A 13,754-nucleotide genomic window follows, 5' to 3' on the forward strand; every position below is an offset into this window, starting at 1 on the left:
TGTTGTTTATAAGTACATAGAGCGGAGTTGCGGACTCAGCGAGTGCAATAATTTGTGTTAGAAATGGATAGATTAATTTGCTACACGAGGTAACGTTGCGAGGACCAGCGCTGGTCTTTACATTTACTGGATCCGAGGCCGACCCAAGCCCCAGTGTGTCCTTTGTCAGTAAGTTTTGTCAAACGAAACTTAAACCTGCAAAATTGAGATGCCATTTATCTACAAAGCATTCAGAATGTGAAAAAAATGTAAAAGAAACAGGGACTTTGCCATCAGCAACTTTCAATGCACAAAATGACAATATATCTTGATGAACTGTGGTAGCAAAGATTTAAGCCCAGAGATTTCATTAGTAAGGCAAGTTAAATAAATACTTTACTTTCTACATGTACTTATACATACACATAAAAATGAGTTTCAAAATGATGTTGTGAAAAAAAATGTGTGGCAAGTGGTCTGTGGGAAAAATTAAATACACCAAGGTGGTCCCTACATTAAAAAAGGTTGAGAATCACCGATATACCACATTCAACTAATCTAGCTCCATCTGTTTTTAAAGCAGACCCCGTTTGTGAAATGGTATCAGTAGGTAACTGCAGCTGGGAAATCCCTGTTGCAATAAAGATTTTGAATTGAAGAGAATGGCTGTAGTGTTTTTGATTGCTCAGTTATCCTGGACTAAACAAGTAATTCTCATTTTATACAGCCTCCCTCCCCCTTTCACTCAGTACCAGGGTCTGTCTCTCTTACCCCATTTCACATCCATCTTCTCATCCAGACTGGCGTGGGCCACCTGGCAGGAGTAGCTGTGTTTCTTCTGCTCCTCAGGACTCACTGTCAGGATCTTTCTCAGCTGGTAGGTTCCGTCCCCGTTGGGTAGCACCTCTCCACTCCACACCCCCTCCTCCTGCAGATGTTCTCCGTCTCTGACCCAGTTCACCTCAACCTCTCGGGGGTAGAACCCTGTCACGTGGCAAATGACGTCTGTTCCTGCAGATTTACGAGCTTTCCTCTGTATCAGCATCACTTCAGGGCGAACTGGTAAAGAATATGAGTGCTGTTAAAGTTAGACCTCCAGTCTTGTTTTATATAGTATTTAATCACACTGTAGAAACATCCTCCACTCTGATTGGCTGAGAGGGTGTATAAATGAGAGCTAATGTATAGCTGATCTGAGTGTAGCTCTGGCACGCTGGTCAGATTGAATTGGAACTGCTCTCATTAAAACTGATCAGCTCAATAATGTCTTAGTTGACAGCAGAACAAACAGGCATTGTCTTTTACAGGTACTTTTGTGTTTATAGTAATTAAATAGTATGGCCTGTGCATTCTGTCATCTCAGGATAGCAAAACATGTATTTACTATTTCTATAGAGGGTTTGTTCTCATATTTCAGAATGCTCTCTGACCTTCGCTAAAACACATACAAAAATAATAAGACCCTTGTATGATTAATATATGTTGGGCTTTATGTATCATTGTGTTTGCTATGATTTGCTCATTTCATATCTTGTAAATCCAGGGTTTAAACAAACAAGGTCTGATCATCTGCAGGTTTGTTTATTTATTAATGCAGCATTTGCATTTCGAATTTGAGCAGCAGGTAATCACAGGCTGTAGTGTAAGCTACACATATTCCCTTCACATTTTACTGTAGGCTACGTAGTTCATAACTCCTACATACAAACTTGCAAAAGAATGGTGTTTCACCCCCACTTCATGCTAATGAGTAAATTAAGTCATGTCCCATTATTTGCAAGGTATTAATCAAAATATGCAGAAATATTCCCCTTAAATTGTACAGTAGGCTTTGTCATATATTAGTGCATAAGTCTACAAGAAAACAAGAAAATAATGCTATTTCATCCCATGAAAGATGTAATGCCAATGAATACATTACGTTATGTCTCAGTGATTTGCTGTAGTTATGAACATGAAAAATCTGCAGGCATATTCCTTTCACGTTTTACATAATAGTTCATAACTAAAACATACAAACTCGCAAAGGAACGGTGTTGCACCCCATGAATGTCTTGATGCCAAGGAGTAAATGAAGTCACGTCTCAATGATTTGTGAGTTATTGATCTCCATTTATGAACACTCAAAATGAAAATTCAAAAGTATAGTGGGTAAAAGTCGGACCAACACAAAAAAGTGTCCGGACTTGACACTTAACTAGTGCCGATCGTATTAAAAATGATACCCCATGATAACTCACTTTCTATAGTCTACATATCAAAAACAACTATCACTACAGTAATTGGTATATGTTTTTATTAATGAAAACGGTTCCGGACCGACATAAAATGGCCTGTATGGTGCTGTGGCAATGTGCCCCGCCCATGTGTGCATTTCTGTGTTGTATGTTGCGTGTGCTGTGTTAATGTTGGTGTATAGGCATTGGTACACGGGATATAAACGGGTCTGTGTTTCACGTGCGATTTAAAATGTATAATTGTATTTAGGCACAGGATTGCACATGACTTCACGTGCATTTAAAGTATATAATATGTGAGCACGAGGTTGCACAATTTATTCACGCGCTGGGATTCAAGTGAATAATTAGTAATTGAATCCCAGCACAACAGTATATATAGGTGCACGTTTCACTCACTCAGGGTTGTGTGTTCAGGGCGAAGGAACGGGAGAGTGAGGAGATAATTAAAGTTAAAAAACAATTGCTACGTGGTACGTGTTTGTTTAGTGTTCGTCCCGGTTTGTTAGTGTGTTAGTTTTGTTTGTCTGTTTATTTTGGCTAAAGTGCCGTGTCCTGTGTTTTGTTCAAACCTTTTTATTTGTAATAAACCAGCGCAAGCAAGCGCCTTCATCATTTCACCTCATCTGTCCTGTGTGTTATTTATCTTCTGGTTCTGACGTCACCACTCAGCCAGCCGTGTGACAAGTGCCCATTCATTATACGAGTTTGCTCTTTAATGTGCATGCAATGCAAAGGTTGCCTCATTTGCACTTATTTGTATTGATTGTATTATTAGATTGTAAAGTGACGTGTATTATTAGGAACATAAAGTTTACCAACGAGAGGAGGCCATTCAGCCCATCTTGCTCGTTTGGTTGTTAGTAGCTTATTGATCCCAGAATCTCATCAAGCAGCTTCTTGAAGGATCCCAGGGTGTCAGCTTCAACAACATTACTGGGGAGTTGGTTCCACACTCCCAGTTTCTCAGTCTGAAGTGCTTATACCTTGATTTTTCTAAAAATAGAGGTCATTTTCGTGGGCTCTCAGAACCAACTAAACTATGTGGGATTACATGAGCTCAGCTATAGAAATCTCTCATTAAATCTTAAACTAGAAATTAAATGTGGGGATCATCTTTGATCCTGATTATCATTTGAGACTTATATTAGGGAAGTTACAAAAGTATCTTTTTACAATTTGAGAAATATAGCCAAACTTAAATCAATTATTTCCATATCTGATGACGAGAGACTAATGCATGCCTTTGTTTAATCTAGAACTGATTATTGTAATGCACTTTTTTCTGGTGTCCCAAAACGTGTGGTATCCCGCTTGCAGCTTGTTCAGAATACTGCTGCTAGAATTCTGACTAAAACCAGGAAAAGTGAACATATTACCCGTTTTAGCCTCCTTACACTGGCTCGCTGTGCAGTATAGAATACATTTTAAGATTTTGCTGTTAACCTATAAAGCCCTAAATGGATTAACACCTAGTTATTTGCAGGAGGTACTGACCCCGTATCATCCAAATCGCACTTAGATCATAGGATGCGGGGCTGCTGGTTATTTCTAGGGTCAACAATATTAACACGGGAGGAAGGGCCTTTTCATGCAGAGCCCCTAAATGATGGAATGCCCTCCCTTCTTTCACAGGGAAGCTGGGACTGTTACAGTTTTTAAGTCTGAAAACATACTTTTATAAAACAACTTTATCTTCATGGGTTTTAATGGAACTTAAATTTCTGCATTTTTAACATTATAATTCTTATATACTATTTTTTTTTTTTTTAAATATGCTACTTAATATGTAGCCGTTGTGTGTGTGACATGCCTGGGGATCTTCATACAAAGGTATTATTTTGTGTAAATGTAAATGCTTTTTTTAATGTACTGTACAGTGCTTTGTGATACTTTGTATGAAAAGGGCTATGTAAATGTAATAAATAAATAAATAAATAAAATAAAATAAAATAAAATAAAATAAATGGCCATTTTGTGCGTCATCACTGATACGTTTTGACTGGCGGAGTTTTGAGATCACTGGAAGAAAATACAAGCAAAAATAAAAACACATTGCACATGGCATGTCTTCTTCAATTACTATACTATATTTAAATATGTATTTTTGACTTTATATTTTGATTACATTTTTACCAGGTTTCAAAACGCCTCGGACGATGGTGTCTGAAATGGTAGTTTTTTTCAAAGGAAAAAAACAAAATATCTGTACATGCATTGCGATAGCATCTGATTAGTTAAAAACAAGGAATATGATGAGATTGCTACTTTACCTTTCCTCAGCAGGGTCTCCATCCCATACTGGATGTACCACTTCAGTGACTGGAAACACTCCTTTTGATAAAAGCCCACATCGGTCTGTTGGAAGGCTGTGTCAGCTTCCCGCTTGTGTTTATAAAAGACAGCCTGCGGCATAGCAGCAGTCCAGGTCATGGTCTCTACATCAAGACTAATAAAATCCTTCCCATCATACGCGTGAGCCGAATATGCCCGCCGTGTCCCGTCATCATGCAGCTCACAGCCACCCATGTCCTGGTAGGAGTGAACTGGAGTAAACGCACAAAGACAAAAAAACAAACTAGACATTAGCGTCTGTTAAAAGTAAAGCTTTCTTATATAGAAGTTAGCACTGGCATTCCAGAGAACGCTGAAGAGGTAGTCTTTAGGCAGCCCCAAGGGCCAAATGTGGCATGAAAATACCTTGTGAGTGGCCCCACAACTGACCCACGATTATTAAATGAATGTTTACGGATTATTAAAGAAATGTGTTAACAGACTCCTTATAGAATATGCTCTTGCAATGTGGTCAGTCATGCAGTTGTAATATATGATAATATATGCAACACTTGCAATCCACATGTTGCCCATCAAGAAATCTACTTCATTCACTGCTATAGTCACTGCCGCAGCTTTCAAGGGCATTTCCAAGAGTGCCGCTCTTCTCTTCTGAACATTGAACGTGAAGACGTGGAGACAAAGCAACACTGCATTACTTGTATTGAATATTTACAAGTCAATTTATCAGTTGCTAAAATCTACTTTATCTGTTATTAGCACAAGTAACCTTATCACTGGTCCCTTTGTAGCATTAGCAACATAGTTCCCCTATTCACAGACTATTTTTCACTGTAATGTTTAAGGTGTGGCCTATTGGAATAAGTGAAGTATACAATAAATGTTACAATTGCACTGGCTGTGACGTGTCAGATTTTCCTCTTGACACGTCACGGTATGTAGTAAAAAATCACTGGTTTTTCACAATATTTGGACCTGTGAATGACAGCTTTAGTTCTACCAATGATTTAAAAAAGACAGTGTCCCGAGTTTAAAGATACCCAACATGTGCACCTTTTATACTGCTGTCCAGGGCGTTTACATGCCCTAGACCAGTGTTCTTCAATTGGTGGCCCGCAATAGCCTTCCTTTTGGCCCGTCGAGCGTCAGCGGTCCATTACAAAAGATGAAATTGCTCATATGCAAGATTGAAAGGTCGCTGCTATCTACAGGGTATTTGTGTCCCCTAGCAAGTGTTTTTTTTTTTTTTGGCAACCTAACACAGGAACAAGTCAGCTGATTGGTCTAAAAATTTCCACCCACTTAGCTTAGTCTCAGTGCCTCATTGGTTGAGCAACGACAGAAGGCTTTAGTAGTGCGATATGAAAACAGCAGTATGGAGTAATATTGTTTTCTTTAGTGCGGAGAAATTATCTGAATAATTTTACAAACATTGTTGCACATTCATTCGGAGGCAAAAATCCACGTCTGTCTAAAATGGCAAGTGATGTGTGGGATTAACATGAAAAAACAACAACACAGTGATGCTTCAGATTTGGCAAGTGAGTCACAATCAGGGGATACAGATGCAGGTAATGCACATCACTCGAAAGTGCTTCACACTTTCCAGACACTGGCCAAACTAGCAAGGTAAATGTTACGTATAGTGATCAACTTTGTTTTGCTGTGATCCTATATTTTCTGTTATGAGAAAAGTAATAAATGGAATTTCTTTGTACAACACCCCCTTTTCCACATTTATTTTTTGAAGAGTTTAAGTTAAATGTGCGTGCACAGCTAAAAAGAAAGCTCAAGTAAACCCCAGTAACGCTATTACTTCATGAAAATGTGTCATTTGCCACTTTGTTTATTGCGAAGAAACTACAATGGCAGAGATCAAAAAAAGGAAAAAAAAAAAAAGCGATCTCTACTTTTGTACTGTTTCTGCCTGAAATACACACATGAAAAAGTGTATAATTAAGTTTGACATCCTCTGCTTTATAGTTAATTCAGTGGAGCAAAGTAAAGCCTTCGCAACCTATTCTTTACATATAATTTTAGGATGAATAGTATTGGAAATCACTTTAATTTGGATAGATTTAGCTGGGAATTGTGCAGTGAAAGTAGTTTTTGTATTTATTTGATTTAAATACGTTAATTCACTTTAGCTTGGGTATTGTATTAAGTTATATGATTGATTAACCTATTACGCTTGACCTGTTGTCAGAGAAATAACTTTGTTTAAATCTGGCAAAACACCAGATTTGTGTCTCCAGTTTAATATAGAAAGGCTTGGGAAGTTGAGAGGGGCTGCTGTATGTTTTTAAATGAGAAACAGTTTGGTTTTATTATAGAAATGCATGAAAAACTTAAGTGCATATGTCTACATTTTCTTTATTTTTAGGAAAAATGAGCAATGCAGCACAGAAAATTGGCTGAAGAAACCAAGCCTGTTGAATAATCTTTATTTTGGCTTAGAAAAAAAATGTTTAGAAACTTTTCATTTACATTTAAACACATTGGAGTTAGAACATGCATATTTAGACACTTTTAATCAGGCGCTTAATAAGATGCTTATACAACATAAATAAAGCGATCAATAATTGATGTGTTTTTGTTATTTAACTTGAAATGTTTGCTGAGCAGTAATTCAGAAAATGTTTTAGTTTTAATATAGTTAAAATTAATAACATGCTGTCTTAATAGCACTACACTGGGATTTGTCTAATTATTTATTTGCAAGATGTCGTTTGAATATTGTCAGTAGTTATTTCTGACATGTATTAGTTGATTGGTGCAAGTGTAGCAGTGCAACGTTCTGTTACTGTATGTAAAGTGTGATTGGATAGTAAGATTTTCATGAACATTTAAACAACCCCCCACCACTATGCACATCATGAGCGCCCTGTGGCCCCCCAAGGTTTGGACATTGCCTTACCTGGCAGAGAATGTAATTGAATACCACTGCCCTAGACTGACACCAGGCCACTTTTCCATATTATGCAGCCTATGGTCTATATAGCACCCACTCCAATTGCATGTGCCTAGTACGCAACCAAAGAACGAGATACCATGTGAGAAAGTATGGAGAAGAATTACTGCGGTATATAGGACCCAGAATAATACTGAAGTTACTGGGAAAAGGAAAATGTAGTCCTGATCGTTTAAGTAGGGAGACCAATACTACATTTCCCAGAATGCTTCTGGGGTCAGTGGCCAGGTAATAACAGGCTACTTGCAGCTCACAACGTCACGTTTCAGCTATACCGGTATCTCAGCTCTGGCGAGCGAGCGGCGTATTCGAAATCCGGTTTACATTTTGTCTGATGTTTATTCAACGATTTACAAAGATTTATCACTTTATTTTCACGTCCGCTCCAGCTCATCCAGAACTCCGCTGCCTGTCTGGTGTTCTCTCTGCCTCGCTTCTCCCACGCAACTCCACTACTCCGCTCACTCCACTGGCTCCCGATCACCGCTCGCATCCAGTTTAAGACTCTTGTACTAGCCTACAGATGCCTTGACCAGACTGCACCCAGCTACCTCCAGACCCTCATCTCTCCCTATACCCCCACTCGACCTCTCCACTCCGCCTGCACTAGAAGACTGGCTCCACCTCCTCTATGCTCCCCTGCCTCCAGAGCCCGCTCCTTCTCCAACCTCGCTCCGCAGTGGTGGAATGACCTTCCTACAGATGTCAAGACTGCCCAGTCCCTGACCACATTCCGGCGCCTCCTTAAGACTCACCTCTTCAGACAGCACCTGTAGAACTCCTCTGTTTTTCCCCTGGGACACTTATCACCCTTCCTTAAATGCGCTTTACTTGCTCTTATCTGCCCCCTATTTTACTGCATTTAATCCTGTACTTCAGAGTACTGTAATCTGCCAAGTGTTTAATCTGTAATATTTTGTATTTAATCATATCCTGATGTAACTATCACTGACACTGTTATCTGCTGTATTATTGAATTGTATTTTGTCACACTTGTACTTGCTTGAACCAAAGTCATTGTATTTATCTTGCTCTTAATTGTATTATTACTTGTACTGTGATACTTGAAATGTATTTGCTTACGATTGTAAGTCGCCCTGGATAAGGGCGTCTGCTAAGAAATAAGTAATAACTTGCTGAGAGAATGAGGAGGAGTTGTACTTCAGGCACAACTGTGAAAACTTTTAATTATCAGCGATGAGAAGGAAATGGTAGTGATCACTGCAGTGTCCCCCAATGCTCTGCTTCAGCACGGTACAATTCATCAGTAAGTTTTCATGCATTTCCAGTGCATGAAGAGATAAGGAATTTGGCTTACAAATATTTGAAGAGAGAAATTCAGTCACTAAAACGCCCCAAAGTTTGCAGTCCACATTTTGTTAAGAAAGACCTGATTGAACCAAAACTAGGAGGCCATCAGAGGCTGCATCAAGGAGCTGTTCCAGTTCTGCTCCTTGCCGACCCAAAGGCTCTGTGGGACTGAGGACCCAAAGGACTGAAGAGAAAAGCCAGTACAGAGTCCAGAAGAATAAATGGACTGTACTTCTGCAGTGCAGTGCCACGATTATTGTTCGATGCCCGAGCCATCAGCCCTTGATTTGTCAATTTATAAAACAAGGAGTTGTCAAATTTTCGTACTGTATTTAAATACAATCGGAACATTTTTGTTCAATGCTTCCCAGATGCTAGAGTTTAATATTTTGATATTTCTGCCCACTGTTGTAGAAAACCCTAAACAAGCATCCACTGTAATTGTCCATGTTGGCACTAATGACAGATTGAGAATCTGAGTCTCAATATCCATTTTAAATTACTTTGTCCATAAAGTAAAACAATTAGGCAAGAATATTATTGTTTCAGGCCCTCTACCTGTTGTTCAAAGGGGATATGAAGCTTTTAGTCGACTGCTTTCTCTCAATAACTGGCTAGCAGATTGGTGTGCCTCTGACAATCTGGGTTTCATTGATAACTGGGATAGTGTCTGGGGGAGGCCTGGGTTCTTTAGGAAAGATGGTCTGCCCCCAAATAGGAGGGGTTCGATCAGAATGTTGGAAAACATAGAGAGCTGTGTAAAAAAAATCTGTGACAATGTATTACCAAGAATGTATTATTGTTATATTTTATTGTATTTATATGATGGCGAAGCACCGTGTCATTTATTATTGTATTTGTATTTATTTAGAAATTTATTTATGACTGCGTAGCCATGTGTTTTAGTTTGTTTAGTAGCGTGGATAGGAAGCCCCATCCACAGCAGTTTAATTAATAAACTCGTGCAGATTGTGGCCGAGGGGTAATAGAATAATTACTAGCCAGTTAAACCCCTGGGCCACAATATAAAAGCCTGCAGCTCACTGCACTCATGGTGGGTGTATGAGAGGAGCGGAGAGAGAGCGAGGAGAGAGAGAAAACAAAACTTAAATATACAGGAACAGTGACAGCGACTGCCCAGCCTGACCTGTATTTATTATTTTGTGTTCGCGATTTGTTTTATTTAAAATATTTATTTTGCTCCGCGAGCACAGTGTTTCGCTGTTTGAACTTTATTTATTTTTGTATTATTTAAATAAAACGTCGCCGCCGCGTCTTTGTTTGGAAACTGCAGTATTGGTGTCAGTTTGTTTAGTTCCTGCTTCTGCCTTGACGTCATCGCCCAGCCACCCTGTCACACGTGGTGGCAGCGCCTCCTGGACACAGGCAGAGTAGGGTACTGCAGATTTTCCCGTTTTTTCTTACGTGTGGAGAAAAGGAGAGTGAGGAAGGAGAAGGGGAAGGAGGATGAGAAGGAGACAACAGCCGCTGCAGCAGCAACAGCCGCAGCCGTTTCCCCTGGCATCTTCCCCATATGGCAGGAGGAAGAGATGCAGACAGAGGTGAGGAGGAGGAGGCAGAGAGGAAAGAAGGAACGAGAGGAAGAGGAGTGCACCAACTGCATGTGGTACGGGCATGAGGAGCACCACTGCCTGGAGGTCTTCCAGGACACAGACATGGCGTGGGAGGAGTCCGAGCGTCCGCAGCCCAAGAGGGGGGAGTCGGTGCATCCACAGCCCAAGAGGGGGGAGTCGGTGCATCCACAGCCCAGGTATCCACCAGCAGAGGGCGAGTTCCTGCTGGTTCCACCTCCGTGGGAGGACTGTGTGTCGCTCCCACCTCCGCCAGCAGAGGGAGAGTACCTGCTGGTCCCACCTCCGCCAGCAGAGGGAGAGTACCTGCTGGTCCCGCCTCCATCACCGCCACCAGCAGAAGGAGCATGCCTGCTGGTTCCCCCGCCTTCGCAGCCAGAAGGGGAGGCGCCCCTGCCGCCTTCGCCAGGAGCAGAGCAGCAGGAGCTGCCTCTGCCTCCACCACCACCACCACCACCACCACCAACACAACCCACCCCCCCCCCCCCCCCCGAGGGAGAGGAGCAGGAGCTGCCTCTCCCTTCAAAACAGGACGGACCGGGACAAGATGCTGGTGGTCCGCAGCTGCCCTTGCATAGGCTGCTAAGAAGAGCAAGGGGGAAAACCGCCGGGTCGCCACTGCTGAGAAGACGGCCAACCTCAGCACCATCACTGGTCCTGGCTCCCCTCCTGCAATCGCCTCCAGAGGGTCCGTTGCCACCGTCTCCTCCTGAGGGACCACTGCCGTCCTGTCGTGCACCTCCCGGGGATGCCAGCCTCGCACCGCCCGGGGCTGCCTGCTGCTCCGCACCAGTTACAGGGTACGAGGGAGAAGTGGAGCTCCCGCTGCCGCCTCCATGGCCAAGGGCTCCCCTCTCGAGTACGCCTCCCGAGGGTCCGCCGCTGCTGCCGTCGCCTGGGGTCGTCGGCAGCTCTGTTTCTACTAGGGTCGAAGAAGGTCCTGCTTCACCTGTGGTCGCCGAGGGTCCTGCTTCACCTGGGGTCGTCGCCGGCTCTGCTTCGCCTGGGGTCGCTACCAGTCCTGCCATGCGGCAGGAAACACTGTGGCCAGAGCCCCACGGAGGGGAGCTGCCAGCCACGAAGTGGGGGGTGGAGGACATTCCACCATGGCCACCCCCAGAAACACCTTGCTTCCCCCTCTTCCGGGACTTTGAGACTGAGGGGGGAGGTGGCCATTGGGGCCAAGTGTGCGTTGCACAAGGGGTGGGGGGGGATATGTAGCAGGGCGGTAGTTTATTGTATTTATATGATGGTGAAGCACCATGTCATTTATTACTGTGTTTGTATTTATTTAGAAATTCATTTGACGGCATAGCCGTGTGTTTTAGTTTGTTTAGTAGTTGTGGATGGGACTTCCCATCCACAACAGTTTAATTAATAAACTTGTGCAGATTGTGGCCGAGGGGTAATAGAATAATTACTAGCCAGTTAAACCCCTCGGCCACGATATAAAAGCCTGCAGCTCGCTGCACTCGTGGTGGGTGTATGAGAGGAGCGGAGAGAGAGCGAGGAGAGAGAGAAAACAAAACTTAAATATACAGGAACAGTGACAGCGACTGCCCAGCCTGACCTGTATTTATTATTTTGTGTTTGTGATTTGTTTTATTTAAAATATTTATTTTGCTCTGCGAGCAGTCTTTCTATTTTAACTTTTTATTTATTTTTGTATTTAAATAAAACTGCGCCGCCGTGTCTTTTTGTTTGGAAACTGCAGTATTGGTGTCAGTTTGTTTAGTTCCTGCTTCTGCCTTGACGTCACCGCCCAGCCACCCTGTCACACCATCATTTGAAATTTTTGTGGTTTGTAGCCAAATTCCTATTCAGGTTGCAGTTATTTATCTTCCTCCAAGACTTAATTGTCTTTTTTTTGTTTATCTGAATTTGGTGAACCTTTAAAATCGACGCTTGCTGATAACCATGATAAGAGTGTGGTGCTAGGCGATTTTAATGTACATGTTGATGTAGAACGAGATCCCCTTGGAAGAGATTTTATGATATTGCTTGAGTCCCTTGGTTTCAATCAACATGTTACGGGCCCTATTCTAGATTTAGTTATCTGTCATGGCCTAAACATTCAGAACTTGGCCATCATTGATCTTACAGTTTCAGGTCACTCTGCTATTATTTTTGAAGTATTAATACCTAGTTCTATAAAACTCCCGGCTTGATGCATTGAAACTCGATCTCTCAATTCATCAACTACTGACAAGTTCTTGGAAGCATTGTCCGCTTCTTTTACTCAGGATCAGTTGAGCTAGTGGAAAATTATAATGATATTCTAACAAACACCTTAGATACTACTGCACCTTATAAAATTAAGAAAGTGGGTATAAAAAAAAGATTCTCCCCATGGTTTAACACAACACTGTGACACGATGGCTTGTGTGGTGATGTCAGACCTGGAAAAAACACAGACAGCAATGGGGTAAATGTAGCACTGATGATGCGCGAGTTTAATAAATGAACAAATATGACGTTTAAACAAAACACTAGCATAAAACAAACGGCATGTTGGCCACAATAAATAGACAGACAAGACCGTGGACGAACCCAAAGAAGTACAATTGTTATATTTTATATTTCTTCCCCCTCTCTCTCCTGTTCTCCACTGCGAAAGACCCAACCCTGTGTGTGTGAAACACTGACTCTTATGCAGCTGTACCGAGAATCGGTTGCTAATCAATCATTCAATTGAATCTCGGCACAGTCTGCATATGAATTACTTTGTGACACCCCTGCCCAAATACAAATGCACATGTTATCTGCATGTGAAGTGCAATCGCTGTGCCTAAACACAAATATACATTTTAAATCACCTGTGCTACACAGCCCAATTTATACTCTGTGCACCAATACATACAACCAAAAATAACACACCACATAAAACACAAAATACAAACAGGGTTGGGCACCCCGCCACAAACACGTAGGAACAAACACGTGTCGCAAACTAAAAAGTAGATGGAGCTACTACACTTTCAGGTCCATTATTTAATTTGGAAAGATAATATTTTAAAATATATCCTCAGCAAGATCAATGTATTATTCAAATCTCACTGAAATAAACAATAATCCTAAATCTCTATTTCAGTCTATAGCTAAGTTAACTAATTCTCCTCCAGAGTCTGTCCAATCAAACACTCTCTCGTTGTTAAATTGTAATGACTTCATGAACCACTTTAACAAAAAAATGACCGACATTAGGAATCGGATATTCAACAGCGTACCAAATTCAGATGTGTCAAACTATGCTACTTGCACTAAACCAATCCACCAATCTGGAGCATTGTTTTTCGGTTAGTCAAATCCATCTGGCTAATATAGTTAAGATGATGAAATCCACTGCATGTGTGTTAGATCCTATCCCTA

At 41.5% G+C, this 13,754-nt stretch overlaps 1 protein-coding gene across 3 annotated transcripts in view; it reads right to left on the minus strand.

Moving 5' to 3' along the window:
* LOC117418306 (major histocompatibility complex class I-related gene protein-like) overlaps positions 1–13,754 on the minus strand; it is a 61,553-nt gene that overhangs the window by 16,509 nt on the left and 31,290 nt on the right. For all 3 annotated transcript variants that reach the window (XM_034031228.3, XM_059035685.1, XM_059035684.1), the window contains exons 3-4: positions 4,490–4,762; positions 751–1,038 (exon numbers count right to left, since the gene is read on the minus strand). In XM_034031228.3, coding sequence (XP_033887119.1) covers positions 751–1,038; positions 4,490–4,762 — 561 coding nt within the window. The remainder of the gene's footprint in view (positions 1–750; positions 1,039–4,489; positions 4,763–13,754) is intronic.

The sequence above is a fragment of the Acipenser ruthenus genome, chromosome 13 (assembly GCF_902713425.1).
Source record: "Acipenser ruthenus chromosome 13, fAciRut3.2 maternal haplotype, whole genome shotgun sequence".
Taxonomy (NCBI): Eukaryota; Metazoa; Chordata; class Actinopteri; order Acipenseriformes; family Acipenseridae; genus Acipenser; species Acipenser ruthenus.